This window comes from Indicator indicator, chromosome 9 (assembly GCF_027791375.1).
Source record: "Indicator indicator isolate 239-I01 chromosome 9, UM_Iind_1.1, whole genome shotgun sequence".
Taxonomy (NCBI): Eukaryota; Metazoa; Chordata; class Aves; order Piciformes; family Indicatoridae; genus Indicator; species Indicator indicator.
The window spans coordinates 30,702,784-30,717,475 of record NC_072018.1 but is presented as its reverse complement, the minus strand read 5'-3'; the positions used below and the strand labels follow the sequence as shown (position 1 = coordinate 30,717,475).

The following is a 14,692-nucleotide window of genomic DNA, read 5'->3' as shown; positions in this document are numbered from 1 at the left end:
TTTTCCCCCTATTTTGAGCATGCTGGCTCTTGCTGTTGCAAGCATAAACTATGGTTCTTGTAAAAGATTAAGCATATTCCCTTTACATGCTGTGACTTAGCAGCAACCTGTGCCTGATCAGTGTCATTATGTATTTTGTTGAGTGAGCATCCATTTGCTCAAGTCCTTGAAGAAACAATTTAGAGAGACAGAAAAAAAGGGGGAGTAAAGATGTGTATGTGAAGTGCCTAATGTAGGGTGCATGAGAATATGTCAAAAATAACAAAGTGGCTTTTTCTGAGTAATGTCTTTATGCAACTCTTGATTCTTGAGCATGTTCCTAGCTAGATGCTAATCCTCTCCTTCCAAACAGATGTTGTATCAGAGCACTTGTAAAAATATTAACACATGAAGGGCCAGAAGTCTGATTGCTGCCTGACTCTGCCTTTTATGTTCTGCTGTATCTAGCACTCTGTATTGAAATGTTTCTCAAGCAGTGTTCTGAGGTTTTTTGTTTGTTTGTTTGTTTGTTTGCAAATCACTTGAAATTGTGTTTTCCTCACAGGATAGGTAACATCCCAAATGCATTTGAGCACTTTTTAATTAAAAATATCTGAATGCAGCCCTTTCGCTTATCGGTGGCAATGTCTCACTGTAGACTCAAAACCAAACTAACTATAACCAGGTGGAGCTTGAGATGTCTGTGACAATGGTAGGAGCTCCCATGCAATTGGCATGGCATGAATTGTTTCAGTGTAACAAGGCTTGTTTTTAGAAATCTCCAAGAAGATGCTTGAAGCTGCCCCAAGTGTAAGGGAAAACATTGTTGAATCTGTCCTGCATGTTTTAAAAATGTGATTTTTTCAGGGCTGAAGTGGGAGATTTTTACTTTATTTTAAGAGGATGGAACAGGCTGCCAAGAGAGGTTGTGGAGTCTCCTTCTCTAGAGAGATTCCAAACCTGCCTGAATGTGATCCTGGGCAACCTCATAGAATCACAGAATTATTTTGGCGTGAGGGGACCTTTTGAGCTCATCTTGTCCACACCACTTGCAGTCAGCAGGGACATCTTCAATTAGATTTTGTTGGTCAGAGCCCCAGTCAACCTCATCTGAATGTTTCCAGGTATGGGACATCTAACACCTCTTTGGGCATCCTGTGACAATGTTTCACTACCCTCTTCCTTATATCCAGTATAAATCTCTCCTCTTTTAAGTACTAGAAGATCACAACAAGGTCTCCCTGAAGGCTTTTTTAAACCCTGGCTGCACATGCCCAACTCTTTCAGCCTTTCCTCATAGAAGGAAGTTCTTCAGCCTGCTCTAGGCATCCCTGCTTTTGCAGGTATATTGGACTTAGATGATCTCAGAGAGTCCTGTGCAACCCCCACCATTATGTGATTTTGTGGTTTCTTTTCATCCTCCTAGGATGCTCAAGGAGCTGAAGAGCGGGAGGCACTGGCCAGAATGGCAGCAAATGTGGAAGATGCAGCTTCAGCTGACTCTGAAGCCTATATCGAGAAGTACTTGCGGAGTGTGCTGGCAGTGGAGAACATTCTCACCTTGGATCGCCTGCGCCAGGTCTGGGTTTAAGGCTGTAGCAAACAGCAGAGAATATGCTTCCTGAGAAGAGTGCATGGCAATGCAGATGTTCTCATAAGTGCATATGATGGCCAGCTAACCAAACCCAACACTTTAATGTATACCTCAGCCTTACAAAATGTGCATGTGGCAAACGTCCAGAGGAGTAAGTCTCTTTACAGAGAGATTCTCACTGCAATATGGATGAGAGTGGGAGCTTTATATTAAATGCACTATTAAGGGATCCATGCTTGGTTTTAAAGACCCTGTATTGCTGATTTATGGTTCAGGGAAATGTAGTTGTGTGGTAAAAGCATGGGCTTTAGTAATAGTTTTTGAAGTTTCTAGTAGTACTACAAGTTTCTTGTAATTTTGCCTGTTTTCTGCCTTGAAGTAACCAAACCTGTTCTGTCACTCAGTAAGGCATTGATCGGGTTAATCTTAAGTACTGTAACTTGATCTGTTTACCAGGAAAATTAGAGGAGAGAAAACTGTTTATTGAAAATTGTTCTTCTGGATATAAATTATGGAAGCACAAAAGAAAGTTATGCAAAACAAGCTGGAGTGTTGTACCTGCCCACTGTAAATTAATGGTGAAGTGTGATGCGCTCCAAGTATTGGAAGCAAGTTCCCTGTCATGTATAATTAGTTTAAGGGATTGAAATATGAGCTGAACTAGGAAAGGGAGTGTTTGAGTTTTTGCATCTGTTACAGTCACCTCCTAGAATCAGAACTAGCTGTAATATCCTGCATGTGCCAATCAGCAGTGTACTAGATGTTAAAATTTATCCACTCTTGCACTCCTAGCCATGTGTTACATGCAAGGTTTAGATCACAGTAGACTTCACAGACAGGAGCCTGTGCAACAGGGCTGTTTAGAAACAGTCCTCTTGTACAGACAAAACTATGCTGGGGTGATTGCAAATCAGGCTTATTTTCTTTGTTTTGCTTCTCTGTGATTGGCAGGAAGTTGCTGTGAAGGAGCAGCTAATGGGAAAAGGAAAGCTCTGCCGTAGGAGCCTGAGCTCTCCCAATGTGAATCGGGTGAGTATTCTGTGCTGGCCCCTGCAGCATATCAAAGACAGCAAGTCCAGTCTTTCAATAACAGGTCCCTGTGATGCCAGAGTCAGGGTGTATAGCAATGAGTTTCCTTCTCTTTGACCCTTGTGTTTTTCTGTGCTATTTGTGAGCATGTAAATCCCAAAGTGGAGATAAAACCTGCTTCATCGTACAGGCACCCCCCTAAATCCAGACTGTCTGAAAAAGCAACATTAAAAAGAACTTCTGTTGTGGTTTGGGGTTTTTTGTTTGTTTTAGATTGTTTGTTTATTTGTTTGCTGGTTTTTGAGTTTGGTTTAGTTTTTGGTTTGTGGTTTGTTTTTTTTTCTGAAAACTAAGGGGTTTTTTTTATGTATCTATCAAGTTGAAGACTTTTTTTCTTCTTTTTCTTTAGAAGCTTTGAAAGCACATTACAAATATTTACTGAACTTAAGCTTTGTGACGGGGTTGTGCCTAAGAAAGATGAGCCTTCTGTTGTCCAAAATTTGAAAATAAATCCTTTGACAGAAGTGGTAACCAAACTTGTCAAATTCTGATTCATTCTGGGCCAGTAATTGGGATTTCACCTTCATCTCTTGGACTTTAGTTGTTTTAACCACAAAACCGTTTCTTTTCTCCCTTCCTAGTGTTTGTCAAGAGGCATATTTATCAGTTGTTTAACTTTTTATTCAGAAATAATTCTGCTTGTCTTAACTGTTTCAGCTTTCTGCAAGCCGCCAAGATTTAGCACCCCTTTATAATCTCAGCAGTAACCGGGTAAGTATCCGCAGGTCTCCTGAGAAATCTTCACTCTGTCTGCAGTGACTACACTGTACCAGTAACAGGGGCATAAATGGGAAATTCCTGTAAAAGGACACATCCATGTGCTCCCTGTATCCTTGAGACTACTCCTAGGGCATTCTAGCTCTGGATGTGCTACAAAAGACTTCTTGGAAAGCTCTCAGGCCGTTGTCAGTCTGCTGCTAACTGCTGTGGGATGTACAGTGGCTGACTAGACAAGATTAAGTACATCCAGCCCTCACACAGGAGTGCATTTTGCAGTGGAAATTTTCTCATTTTTAAGCTTTGGAGTTCTTCCAAAGCTCTCACCTGGGTGAATGTAAACCTTCTGGGTAAGGGACAAATTTGGGTTCATATTTATGTGTAGGTCCACTTCTAGGACAGAATAGAGGCTTTTGAAGATAGTCTTTGACCTTCAGAGGGGAAACCAGCAGTCCTAAGCTTGTGGTGGGAAATAATTCAGCCCATTCCACTCCTTAAAAAAAAAAAAAAACCCACAAAAAAAACCAGTATAGATTCGAAGCATTTCTTTAAAAAGTGAAAGATTAAATTTAAACTTCTTTTCCAAATCCCAGATAAACTGAAGGGTCTTCTTCTGAGATATTCTGGCCAGCAAGCCTGTAGTCATTTTAAAAGGGAGAATCTAGTGGTGACAAGGCATTTTAATGCATAATGCAGCTGCACAGAATAATAGAATTTTGATGTAGTGCTCTAGCATTGGCTGCTAAATCTGCTACATCTTATACATGTAGAGAATGCTAAAATATCTGCAGGTGATACAGTGCTTGTAGCAACTTTGTTTTCTGGAACATTTCAATGCTACAGGTTTTAAAGTAAAAATTAAAATCCAGAGTTCTTAATGATTTCTGTTTTTCTCTTCCCTTCCCCTCAATGATTTTTCTCATTGCATGTTTCAGAGTCTAAAGGTCCCAGCAGAGGTAATGCATTAGGTCCACCTAATGAGTGAGATAATAATTTTATCTCACTATAAAGTTTATTTTGCTGTCTTACTTCTACTTTCTGCTTTGAAGATGCTGCTGGTGGTGTCTCATTTGCATAATACACAGCAAATAAGTTTTTCCATTGATAAGCCTATCATCAGTGCAGTGTGAGACTGGTGCAAATGAGAGAAGTGTCTGTCTCCTTCTTGGGTCTATCTTATGCTTTGTAACAGAGCTATAGCTATTTAATGCCATTTCTCACAGTTCTCTGGACAGGGTGAACTCATTTTAGCTCAAAAAAAAAAAAAAAAAAGAGTAAGATAGAGATGAAAGCAAGCAAATATTTGCCAGTCGTGTGTACATTAGCCTGGAGATGAGATAAATGTTGAGAGTTTCTTCCAAATCTTTATGACTTCAACTAGATCAGTGTTAACAACTCTTCATTTCTATGAAAGAATGATTTTAAATTAATACTGGGCCAATGGAAAACATGTTTATGCTTGAAACCATGTTAATGCTCTCAGACTAACGCCTCTGTCCCCTTAGCTGTGCCAGGTTTTGGTTAACCACAGTTAATTGGTAGTGGTTTGCATGAGGCTTTGTAGCTCTTCACTGTGGTTGATGTAGCTGTTGATGGCAAACAGTGTAGTGCTGTAACACGGCATTGAGGTGGTGTAGCTTTACCTCCTTGCTTGCAGCTTGCTTCCTGTTCAAGGCACTTGTTACTCAGGGCATTTGGGGTGCAAACTCCCCTGTTAGGAACGTCAGGTTCCAAATGGATCTCTGGTTCCATTTCCACAGGGAGAAGAACAAAAGCTTTTGTAATCTCAATGAAATGTTGAACCAATGTAACACTGCACTGGAACAGGTTGCCCAGGGACGCTGTGGAGTCTCCAACCATGGAAGTGATCAAAGACTGGTTGGATGGGGTCTTAAGCAACCTGGTGTTGCTCAAGCAGGAGGTGTCCCTGCCTGTGGCAGGCGGGGCTGGAGCTAGGCGATCTCTAAGGTCTTTTCCAACCCAACCCATTCTGTGATTCTATGACATGCTTAGCACACAGATGAAAAAGCACACTGGTGAGATTGGTCCTGTCTCTTTCAGCATAAAGGATGTGGGAACGGCTCAATATGCAGAATGTCAGCCAAATTAGATGTCTTTGTCACTTGCAGAGAAATTTAATGAAAAAGAAGTCTTTCCAGCAGTCATACATAGTCATTTCACCAGGAATTTGGTTTTATTTATAAGTGTTTATGATCTGATCTCAAATAAGTGGTTTATTGTATCATAACCAGTCAGAGAACATAAATACCTAAAGGGCCGATGTCAAAAGGATGGGGCCAGACATTTTTCAGTGGTGGCAAGTGATAGGACAAGGGGCAACAGGCATAAAATGGAACACAGGAAGTCCCACCTAAATATGAGGAAAAACAGCTTTCCTGTGAGGCTGCCCAGAGAGGTTGTGGAGTCTCCTTATCTGGAGAGATTGCAAACGTGCCTGGATGCAACCCTAGGCAATCTGCTCTGGGTGACCCTGCTTTAGCACAGGGGTTGGACTAGGTGTACTCTAGAAGTCCCTTCCAGCCCCTGCCTTTCTGTGATTCTGTGGATAGTAACAGCAGCCTGAATTGGGTGCAGCCCTCGACACATATCAGAATATTCCTTTCCTTAACTTTTATTCCATCACTTCTTTTTTTCTCTCTAATTTTAACATTATTATTCCTTACATTCCTGCTGAATTTATCTGTAAAGGGCTCTTGAGTCTTAGTCCTCTGTGTAAAGCACCATTTGGACTGGGAAAGGTACAAGTGTGGCCACTGCTTCATTCTTCAGCACTATAAATAGGCAAGACTAATTCCCCTATAATCAAGAATATTAAGTTAGAGTAAGAAGTAGAGATAGTTTTGGTGCAACTAATTTTGTTGGACTCAACCATCTTAAAGGCTTTTTCCAACCTAAATGAGTCTATGGTTCTATGAAAGCAGGCAGAGCAGAAGTTTCCAGAATTAGGATGTAGATTCCTCTTGCAGCCATAGTTGAATCTTTGTTACTACAAATGTGGATGGGTGGTCACACTCCCATGAAGAGCTTGAAAAGCCCTTCTCCAGGACTGGAGCAGGAGAGTGGGTTCGGCACATTGTGAAAAAAACAGTAGAATATCTCTATGCTGACACCACAGACAGCTTGTAGAGAGCAGGAGGTATGCATCCATGTGAAATATTTAAGTTACCATTGGGATTTTTATCATAACTCATAAGATTAAGCCACCTAACTGGCTGAGGAGGCAAGGAGATGCCTTCTAAATTTACTTCAGAAGAGTCTTATGGATATTTCATATTAGGTTCACAGGGCTACATTTGGTCTCATGTCTAAGTTATATCAGCTTGCTTAAATGAGAAAAAGCCAATTTTCACTCCTGTTATCTCTTCAGATATGGTTACAGGAGAGCAAGATGAGTTTTATTGCATCTCAAACATCAGCACATCAAGTGATGCAGGACTGTAGTCTCTTAGTGGTGATACAAGATACACAGCTGGATTTTAAGGTTCCAAAGTGCTTGCATTGGAAGTTTAAAAACTGAGTTGACTTAAAAGGGATGAGTCAGATGCACAAAGAAGGGAAAGGACCCCAGTCTTGTTTTACAGGTCTTTTTCAGACTATATTCCCATATTGATGAAAAATGTCAGGAGTTTTTCTTAAAATTCCTTTGCATAGTAGTCATTATGTCTTTTGACAAGCACAACTGAGCCACTTAAATTTCAGATGCATTAAAAAGAGCATGGCCAGCAGGTTGAGAGAGGTTTTTTTCCCCCTCTACTTTGCCTGAACAAGACCGTATCTGGAGTACTGAGTCCAGTTCTGTGCTTTCCAGTTCAAGAGAGACAGGGAACTCTGCTGGAGTTCTCTGCTGGAGAGAGTCCAGCAGAGGCTATAAAGATGCTGAGGGGACTTGAGCATCTCTCTGATGAGGAAAAACTGAGAGACCTGGGGCTGTTTAGCCTGGAGAAGACCGAGAGGGGATCTTTTCAGTGATGATCAGTATCTGAGGTGCAGGAGTCAAGAGGATGGGGCCAGATTCTTTTCCTTGGTGCCCAGTGACAGGACAAGACACAATGAGCACAAACTGGAACACAGGAAGTTCCACTTAAACATAAGAAAAAAATTATTTCCTGTGAGAGTGGACCTCACTCTGGACCAGGGTGCCCAGAGACATTGTGGTGTCTCCTTCTCTGGAGACATCCCAAACCTGCCTAGACACGATCCTGTGCAGCCTGATCTAAGTGGCCCTGCTTTAGTGAGGGGTGTTGACTGGATGCACCCCTTCCAACCCCTGCTATCCTGTGAGTCTGTGATTTACTGAGAACCAGAGTTTTCTCGCCATTTGGTACTATGCAGATCAATTTGAATAATCTCCTGTTCCTGAGAACAAGTGCCTTTTGTCCCAGCTGTATGCTTGTATTTAAGTGCTACATGGTCACCTTTGCCCAAGCCTTTTCTGAACTGCTAAAATAATAAAACAAAAGAACTATTCCTTTCTTTCACCCAGTGGCAGCATTTTAATGGTCTGTCAACTTCAAGAAAAGAATTGTTGTCAGGTAAAGCCTACAGATGACTTAGGTGTAGTGATCACCCATATTTGCTCTAAAGATTTTGTGCATGTCAGTGCTGACCTGAAATAAATTCCCTGGTGTTTTTCTCATGGAGAATGTGAGAAAGAAGGGAAGGAAGAGGAGAAGGAGAAGGTATAGAAGTAAACCACTTTATAAACAGCTCTATATCAAAATACATCAAAGGACACTCATTTTTCAGGTGGCTACTTTTGATTTGTTAAATTAAGTCACTTGACCTCTGTTTGGTCACTTGGCAGAGACCAGATATATTCATGAAATGATGGCTTCTCTGGGCAAATGATTTACAGGCTTCCTTCCTTTCTCTCACCACCCTTTGTGATAGAGGCAGGATTCACAACACTTGAAGCATACCAATTGCTTAGACTTAAACTTTAAGTGTTTCAGTTAGTGAATGCACAAAGCAATCATGGGAGAGTGCTATATAACATGTATATGTGGAACCTAGGAACTTCATCAAGTTAATATAGTTAATATTTCTTCAATTTTTTCCAGTTTTGTGAGACTGAGATAAGTTATCTTTCAATCCAGTTTAGTACAATCAATCATTCATGAACTACCTTTTGCCTCTGCAGGCTCTTCACACAACAGTTGACCCTTTCAGTTGTCTCCAGTATTTTCTTTTACAAATATTTCTCCACTTTTTGCCCTGATTTACCTACGTTTTAATAGGTTACTGTTTTCTTAAAGTTGAGGCTCACACTGGTGTGTCCTCATGGCCAACAAGACCAATGGTCGCCTGGGGTACATTCAGAAGAGGTTGAGGAAGGTTCTTCTCCCCCTCTACTCTGCCCTAATGAGGCCACATCTGGAGTCCTGGGTCCACTTCTGGGCTCCTCACTTCAAGAGACACAAGGAACTACTGTTGAGAATCCAGCAGAGGGCTATGAAGATGCTGAGGGGACTGGAGCATCTCTCTGACAAAAGTCTGAGAGACCTGGGGCTGTGTAGTCTGCAGAAGAGCAGACTGAGAGGGCAATCTTCTCAATGCTTACCAGTATCTAAAGGGCAGGTGGCAAGAAGATGGGACCAGACTCTTTTCAGTGGTGGCCAGTGATACTACAAGGGGCAATTGACACAAACTAGAGCACAGGAAGTTCCACTTAAAAAAAAAAATCTTTCCTGTCAGGGTGCCAGGGCACTGGACCAGGCTTCCCAGAGAGGTGGTGGAGTGTCCTCTGGAGAGATTCCAAACCCACCTGGACATGATCCTGGGCAGCCTGGTCTCTGTGAATCTGCCTTAGCAGGAGAATTGGACTAGGTGATCCCCAGAGGTTTCTTCAAACCCCCACCTTCCAAACCTGGCCTTCAGTTTAAAATTATGATCTTTCCACTCTCTCCAAAGCAAGTGTTATTTAAGAAACCAATATGCCTTAAGTATATGGCCAGACAAATCATTTTCTCAAGTGCATGTTCCTGTTCTCTAGAGTTTCACTAGCAAAATATTTAAAATTAATAAGAAAATGTAGTTGTCTCTAACACCAAGGCTGAAACAAATTTCCTAAAGATCCAAAGAAAAGAGGCTTTTCCTAAGGAAGAATTCACTAAGCATTGCCATTCTGTCTGTAGAGAATGAATATTCTGAAGGTGTTTTGCTCTGCCTCTACCTACTCCAATTTTTTCCCATCAGTTCTCCAAACAGGGCTAGAATGTCAAGATACATGCCTGAAATTGTTTTGGTTGGAACAGTCTTAATGAAGGGCGCTTCTGACTCCAAAAATCCTGATTCAGAAAGTGATTCCAGAAGCACCTCGACTTGGCCTATATGTCACATTTATCCATTTGCCTTTACTATGTGAGTCATTATCCTAAGATCCAAAAGTAACACTAATTAAGCATTACTTGTCCTCTAGAAAAAAAGCCTTCAGAACTCCTCTGTAGTTCTTTTTCTTAACCTAATGCCAACATCTACCAGGCTGATGGCAGACCAGACAGGAAAGCAACAAAACCAAACTCTTTCAGGATTGATTGAGTCTTGTGATGACTTCCCACCAAACTGTCATCTTTCTTTACCTCATTCAGCACCACTGAACTGGTGCCTCCGAAAAATACTGAACTACATTCAGATTTTTGCTCATCTTTTCTCATTTTTTGACTCTTCTGCAAACTAACTCATCAGTGGGAACCATAGAAGGAGACTTCAGGAAACATTTCCCATCCTGAAGGGGAAAGGCAGCCTGAGCATTGTCTGAAGTTACTGGACTGTTTCCATGCTGGCTTTCAGTGTCAAATGCAGTGTGTGGAATTCTCAAAATGGCAGAAGAAAGCAGTCTCTGAAGTATTTTGAGAGGATCTGAGTCAGGCAAGACTGCATGTGATAAGACTACCTGAAAGAAACCTGCACTAGTTGAAACACAGGACTGTAAAACATGAATAAGAGTTTCTGGGGAGTGGAATAAGAAAGACTGTTTCATAGAAACATTTTGTGGCAAGAATTCTCTGGACAGAGGCATGACTTGTTGATGTAAGACATAAATGAGTTACAGGTCAAAGATAATGTTTAAGTTCAGGGCTTAAAGTTTGGGTAGAACAGCTCTATCATCTGTGCAGATAGAACAGGAAGCTTTCAAGAAGGGCTTAAACACCAAAGTCTCCAAAATACAAGACTAAACAAACCCCTGGTATTACTGCTAGTCCCAGCCTGGATTATATCAGTTTTGACATCCAGGATGGCTGCCTCCAGTGAAATCAGACATCCATTAGTCTTTAGGTATCCCAGATGTTATTTCACAGAAACAATGCCTGTTGTCTCTACATCTCATAATGCAAATGTTAGCTAGCTAATTGAGGTCTGAAGATGGGTGCTGCATTGCAAAAGCACAAGTTACTTGCTATTCAAAGCAGGAGAGTTTCTATGGGACTAATATAGATCCAAATGGAAATTATTTTTGCTTTGGGCTGCTCAGTGTGACCTTCCACCAACTGGAGAAATCTCTTCCTCCTGTCCTGGCTTATTTATTATTTGTGAAGCATTCATGACTTCAGATTACAGTTAAGATTAGTTTAGCTGCCTGTCAGTTTTCTATTCAAGGTTGGATAATTTCCTTACATCCAACAGCACAAAGTTTTTGGAAAAGGCATATTTTCCCCTCTTCCTCCAGGAAGAATACGTGAAAATTGTGTTCTGGCATGTAGAAGAACTGTCCATCCCTTGTGACTTTTCTAGTATGGTCACTGTACCATCTCATTGTGAAAGTATTTCTCTTTTTGTTATGTCTTTTAAAAGAACAAGCAAGATTCAGATACATATACAGTATAATCCAAACAAGTACAGATCTTGTACCAGCTGAAGCATAACTCTTTAACACAAGTGGGATCAGACTTAAGTTTGGCTGGGAAGGTAGTTTGTAGTCCTGAGGGCACTCTACTCCCTGAACAGGACAACACTTTTCCACAAGACATTGAGACTTCTTGTAGTATTTCTTTTCATCCATGGACTCTTAAATAGATTTTGAATTGCCTTAAGGTCTCTTATAAATTAAGTAAATTAACACCAGGTAGCTTTATTAGAGCCTAGTCTTTAGCAGTGCAGGGGAACTCCTTTGACAAACATTGCTGGTGTGCCTGTATCAGATGTTTGCAGGACAACCACATGGATTTCAGTACCTACCTGAAATGAGTACCTACACCTAATGTGGTGGCCAGTTTGGTGAAGCAATGTTCTGTCTTATATTCATGTGAAACTTTCAGCAGAGGCACCCTCCTCCAGCCAGTCACTTACTGTAATCAATGCAGACAAATCTGGAAACTATTTTACGTATCAAGATGATAAAGTTAGTGAAAAACCCAAATTTGCCACATTGATTCTTGCCTCTTGAGCACTGGTGTGAAATGCTAGCCTGGAGATTCTCTCTGTTAGCCAAGAGACTTTGTCATTGAGCCAGCTTCTGACCTGTAAGGTTGAGATGAAACATGAAAACTACAGTGGACCTTTGGAAAAGTGAGAGAAATCACACCCCATGTGCAGAATGATTTTAGCTCCCTTAGGATCCATGTGAAAACCCAACTAGAGAATCCAGGAACCCTGGGAAGGCAGATGGCCTGCTGCCTTCTTACTCAATGTCTTCTTACTCAATGCAGGTCTGAAAATTGCCATGTTTTATATTCACTAATCATGTCAAAACTCTGACCTGTACTTACTTAATGTATTTCTGGCTGCTGGTGCCTGCAGCTCGTTGTGATGTTTTCCATCTCAGTTTTCCAAACTGTTTAAAAAAACTTGGAGTACCACAGTTGCTTCCACTTGAGGTGACCAACTCATCTATTATCCTACCCTAGACACTAATGTCCACCCTTCAGGTCCTTAAGTACCTATTCCTTTTCTTATTCAGAACTTTGTCTGTCCTCACCTCTCCTCTCTGGCACTCTCTATAGCCAGATCTCGCTTGTGATGGCTTCCTGAACAGATACGCAGAACATTTAGGAATGTGGAGCAGACAGTGCTGTTTTATTTTCATCTGGCTGTAACTTTTCACTTGGTTGTAACTTTCAGAACACAGCTGTGCAGTTGAGTGAAATACTTTATGGTCTATACATAGACTATTTATGTGCCTTGATGCTGGTGGGAGCTGAGGGTGCTTATCTTTGCAGGGCTGGGTGCTTCAACTAAAAATGTCTCTGAGGAAGGGTCCTTCCTCAGCTCTGTGCATTCTGAACTTTGCAAAGGGGCTGTGCAGGCTGGCATGGTGTGCAAGTATTGCTGTACTCTTGCTGGTGTGCTAACAGTGAGGAATACACCTCTTTTTTTTTTAACCTATAGGGCCGATGGGAGAGTCAGCAAGATGTATCCCAAGGTGCCACAAATTCCAGTAGAGGCATTAGTCCATCTCGTACCTCTCTCCCAGGCTCTGGGCAGCAAAACCACTCTCCTGATCCAGGTAAGGACTTTCCTAAAGCTTTCCTTAAAATGGAGTAAGGTTATCAGAGCTCCTGAATGTCAAATAAAGCTGAACTGCTTTCAGAGATGCAAGGAAGATACAAGGAATAAGTTTTTTACGGTGAGGGTGGTGAAACATTAGAAGAGGTTGTTGAGAGATGTGATAGAAGCCCCATCCCTGGAGATATTCCAGGTCAGGTTGGGCAGGGCTCTGAGCAACCTACTCTACTTGAAGATGTCAGAGTTGATGATTTAAAGGTCTTTTCCAGACTAAATGATTCTAGCAAAGAAATTTCTTCTCCAGCAATGTCCATGCAGTCCTCTGTGAACATTGAGCACTTGTGGCTAAGTTACTCAGATTCCATGCAGCTCTGACAAGCCTTACCTCTAAATCTGACACTAGTTCCACTAAGAAATAAATGCCACATGTTTAAAGTTGTCTGAATATTCAGTCTTTATCTCAGGTAGCTCAATTTCTAAAGCCACAAGTTAGCTGGGCTCAGAACATGCTGTTACATGAGTTAAAACAGCCAAGTCAGGCTGCCAATGCTTTAGAAAACAAGCAGCACTCTGTGCCTAATATATAACTGAGAGCACTGAGATACATAGTGGTGATGTTCTGTATGTCTGTCTAGGTTTGCTCAAGGGGGAGTACTGTAGAAAAAAGGAGTAAGAGTAAGGAGAGTTGAATGCCCCTAACATTTTTTCTTTTTCTTAACTTGGATCTTCTCATCTTTTACTTCTAGTAAGTTTTGGAATTGTCATTAAAATTGTGTGTTGTCTGGACATCCTTTTTCCATTATTCTGCTTGTTTGTTGTTTGTTTGGGGTTTTTTTCCTGCTTCTGCACGTTATAAAGCACTTTATGTTTCTAGTTGCAAACAGCAAGCTTTTACACAACATAAATATTCTTGTCTGCTGGGGCCACAGATTAAGAGCTACCCAAATTCATATCTCCTATGCAAAGCTGAAGCAAGCACTCAATGCTTTTCCTTGGCTAATGCTTTGACCATTGGAAGATGTTGTTTTATTTTAGCTTTTTTTTCAGGGCTTTTTTCCCTGCCTTGCAGCATAATCTCTCATTTTTCAATTTTTCCAACAGGTCTTGGTAGCCTTGCTGCTTCCTATCTGAATCCTGTCAAGTCTTTCGTACCTCAGATGCCAAAGCTGCTGAAGTCTCTCTTTCCTGTCAGGGATGAGAAAAAGGGCAGGCAGACCTCTCCTCTTGTACAGCAGGTAAAAAATCAAATCAAAGAGCCTATGCAGTAATATTGATGAGTGGTGTTAGACTGGGTGGCAAAGTGCTATTTTATATGTTCTTGCAGCACAAACCAAGCTTTTAGTCATAGCAAAGCCTTGTGATGCATTTCCCCTCCGTTCTGTTCAGAGATAGCAGAGCTGGTTAAACTTATTGATACACTCACCCCACTTGGCTTTTTAGAAGTGCCAAATACACTGCCAGCATGATTGATGGTAATACCACTTGCAGCAACAATAGTAAAATTTATGAAGTGCACTTAGTGCTTGTGTATTGCCAAGTGGAAAATGTAATTCTATTTTTAATTCATTATTTCATACACCATTCCCTTCTACCCCTTGCCCTGCCTCATGTCACCTTTTACCATCTTCTGCTGTGTACTTTGGACACTTGATTTTGTTCATTCTCTTATTTATTCCACATGTCAGAGAAGTATTTGATTTTTCTTTTGGGTTTGGTTTGTCTGTTTGTTTGGTTTTTTGTTTTGTTGCTGTGGTGCAAAATCACCTCTTCTAGATGTGGCTTTTGTGTTCTGAGCAGCAGCTAATGCATGGACAATCAGAGTAGGAAAAGCTACTGTCTTCTAAAAAAGAT

The 14,692-nt window shown here is 41.2% G+C and overlaps 1 protein-coding gene across 1 annotated transcript in view; it reads left to right on the top strand.

Annotated features, from left to right (window-relative positions):
* Positions 1 to 14,692, top strand: part of KIF13B (kinesin family member 13B) — a 145,121-nt gene that overhangs the window by 113,016 nt on the left and 17,413 nt on the right. Inside the window, exons 35-40 of the mRNA XM_054383379.1 lie at positions 1,406 to 1,558; positions 2,525 to 2,602; positions 3,320 to 3,373; positions 4,315 to 4,335; positions 12,725 to 12,842; positions 13,943 to 14,076. Of these exons, the coding sequence (XP_054239354.1) occupies positions 1,406 to 1,558; positions 2,525 to 2,602; positions 3,320 to 3,373; positions 4,315 to 4,335; positions 12,725 to 12,842; positions 13,943 to 14,076 (558 nt within the window). The remainder of the gene's footprint in view (positions 1 to 1,405; positions 1,559 to 2,524; positions 2,603 to 3,319; positions 3,374 to 4,314; positions 4,336 to 12,724; positions 12,843 to 13,942; positions 14,077 to 14,692) is intronic.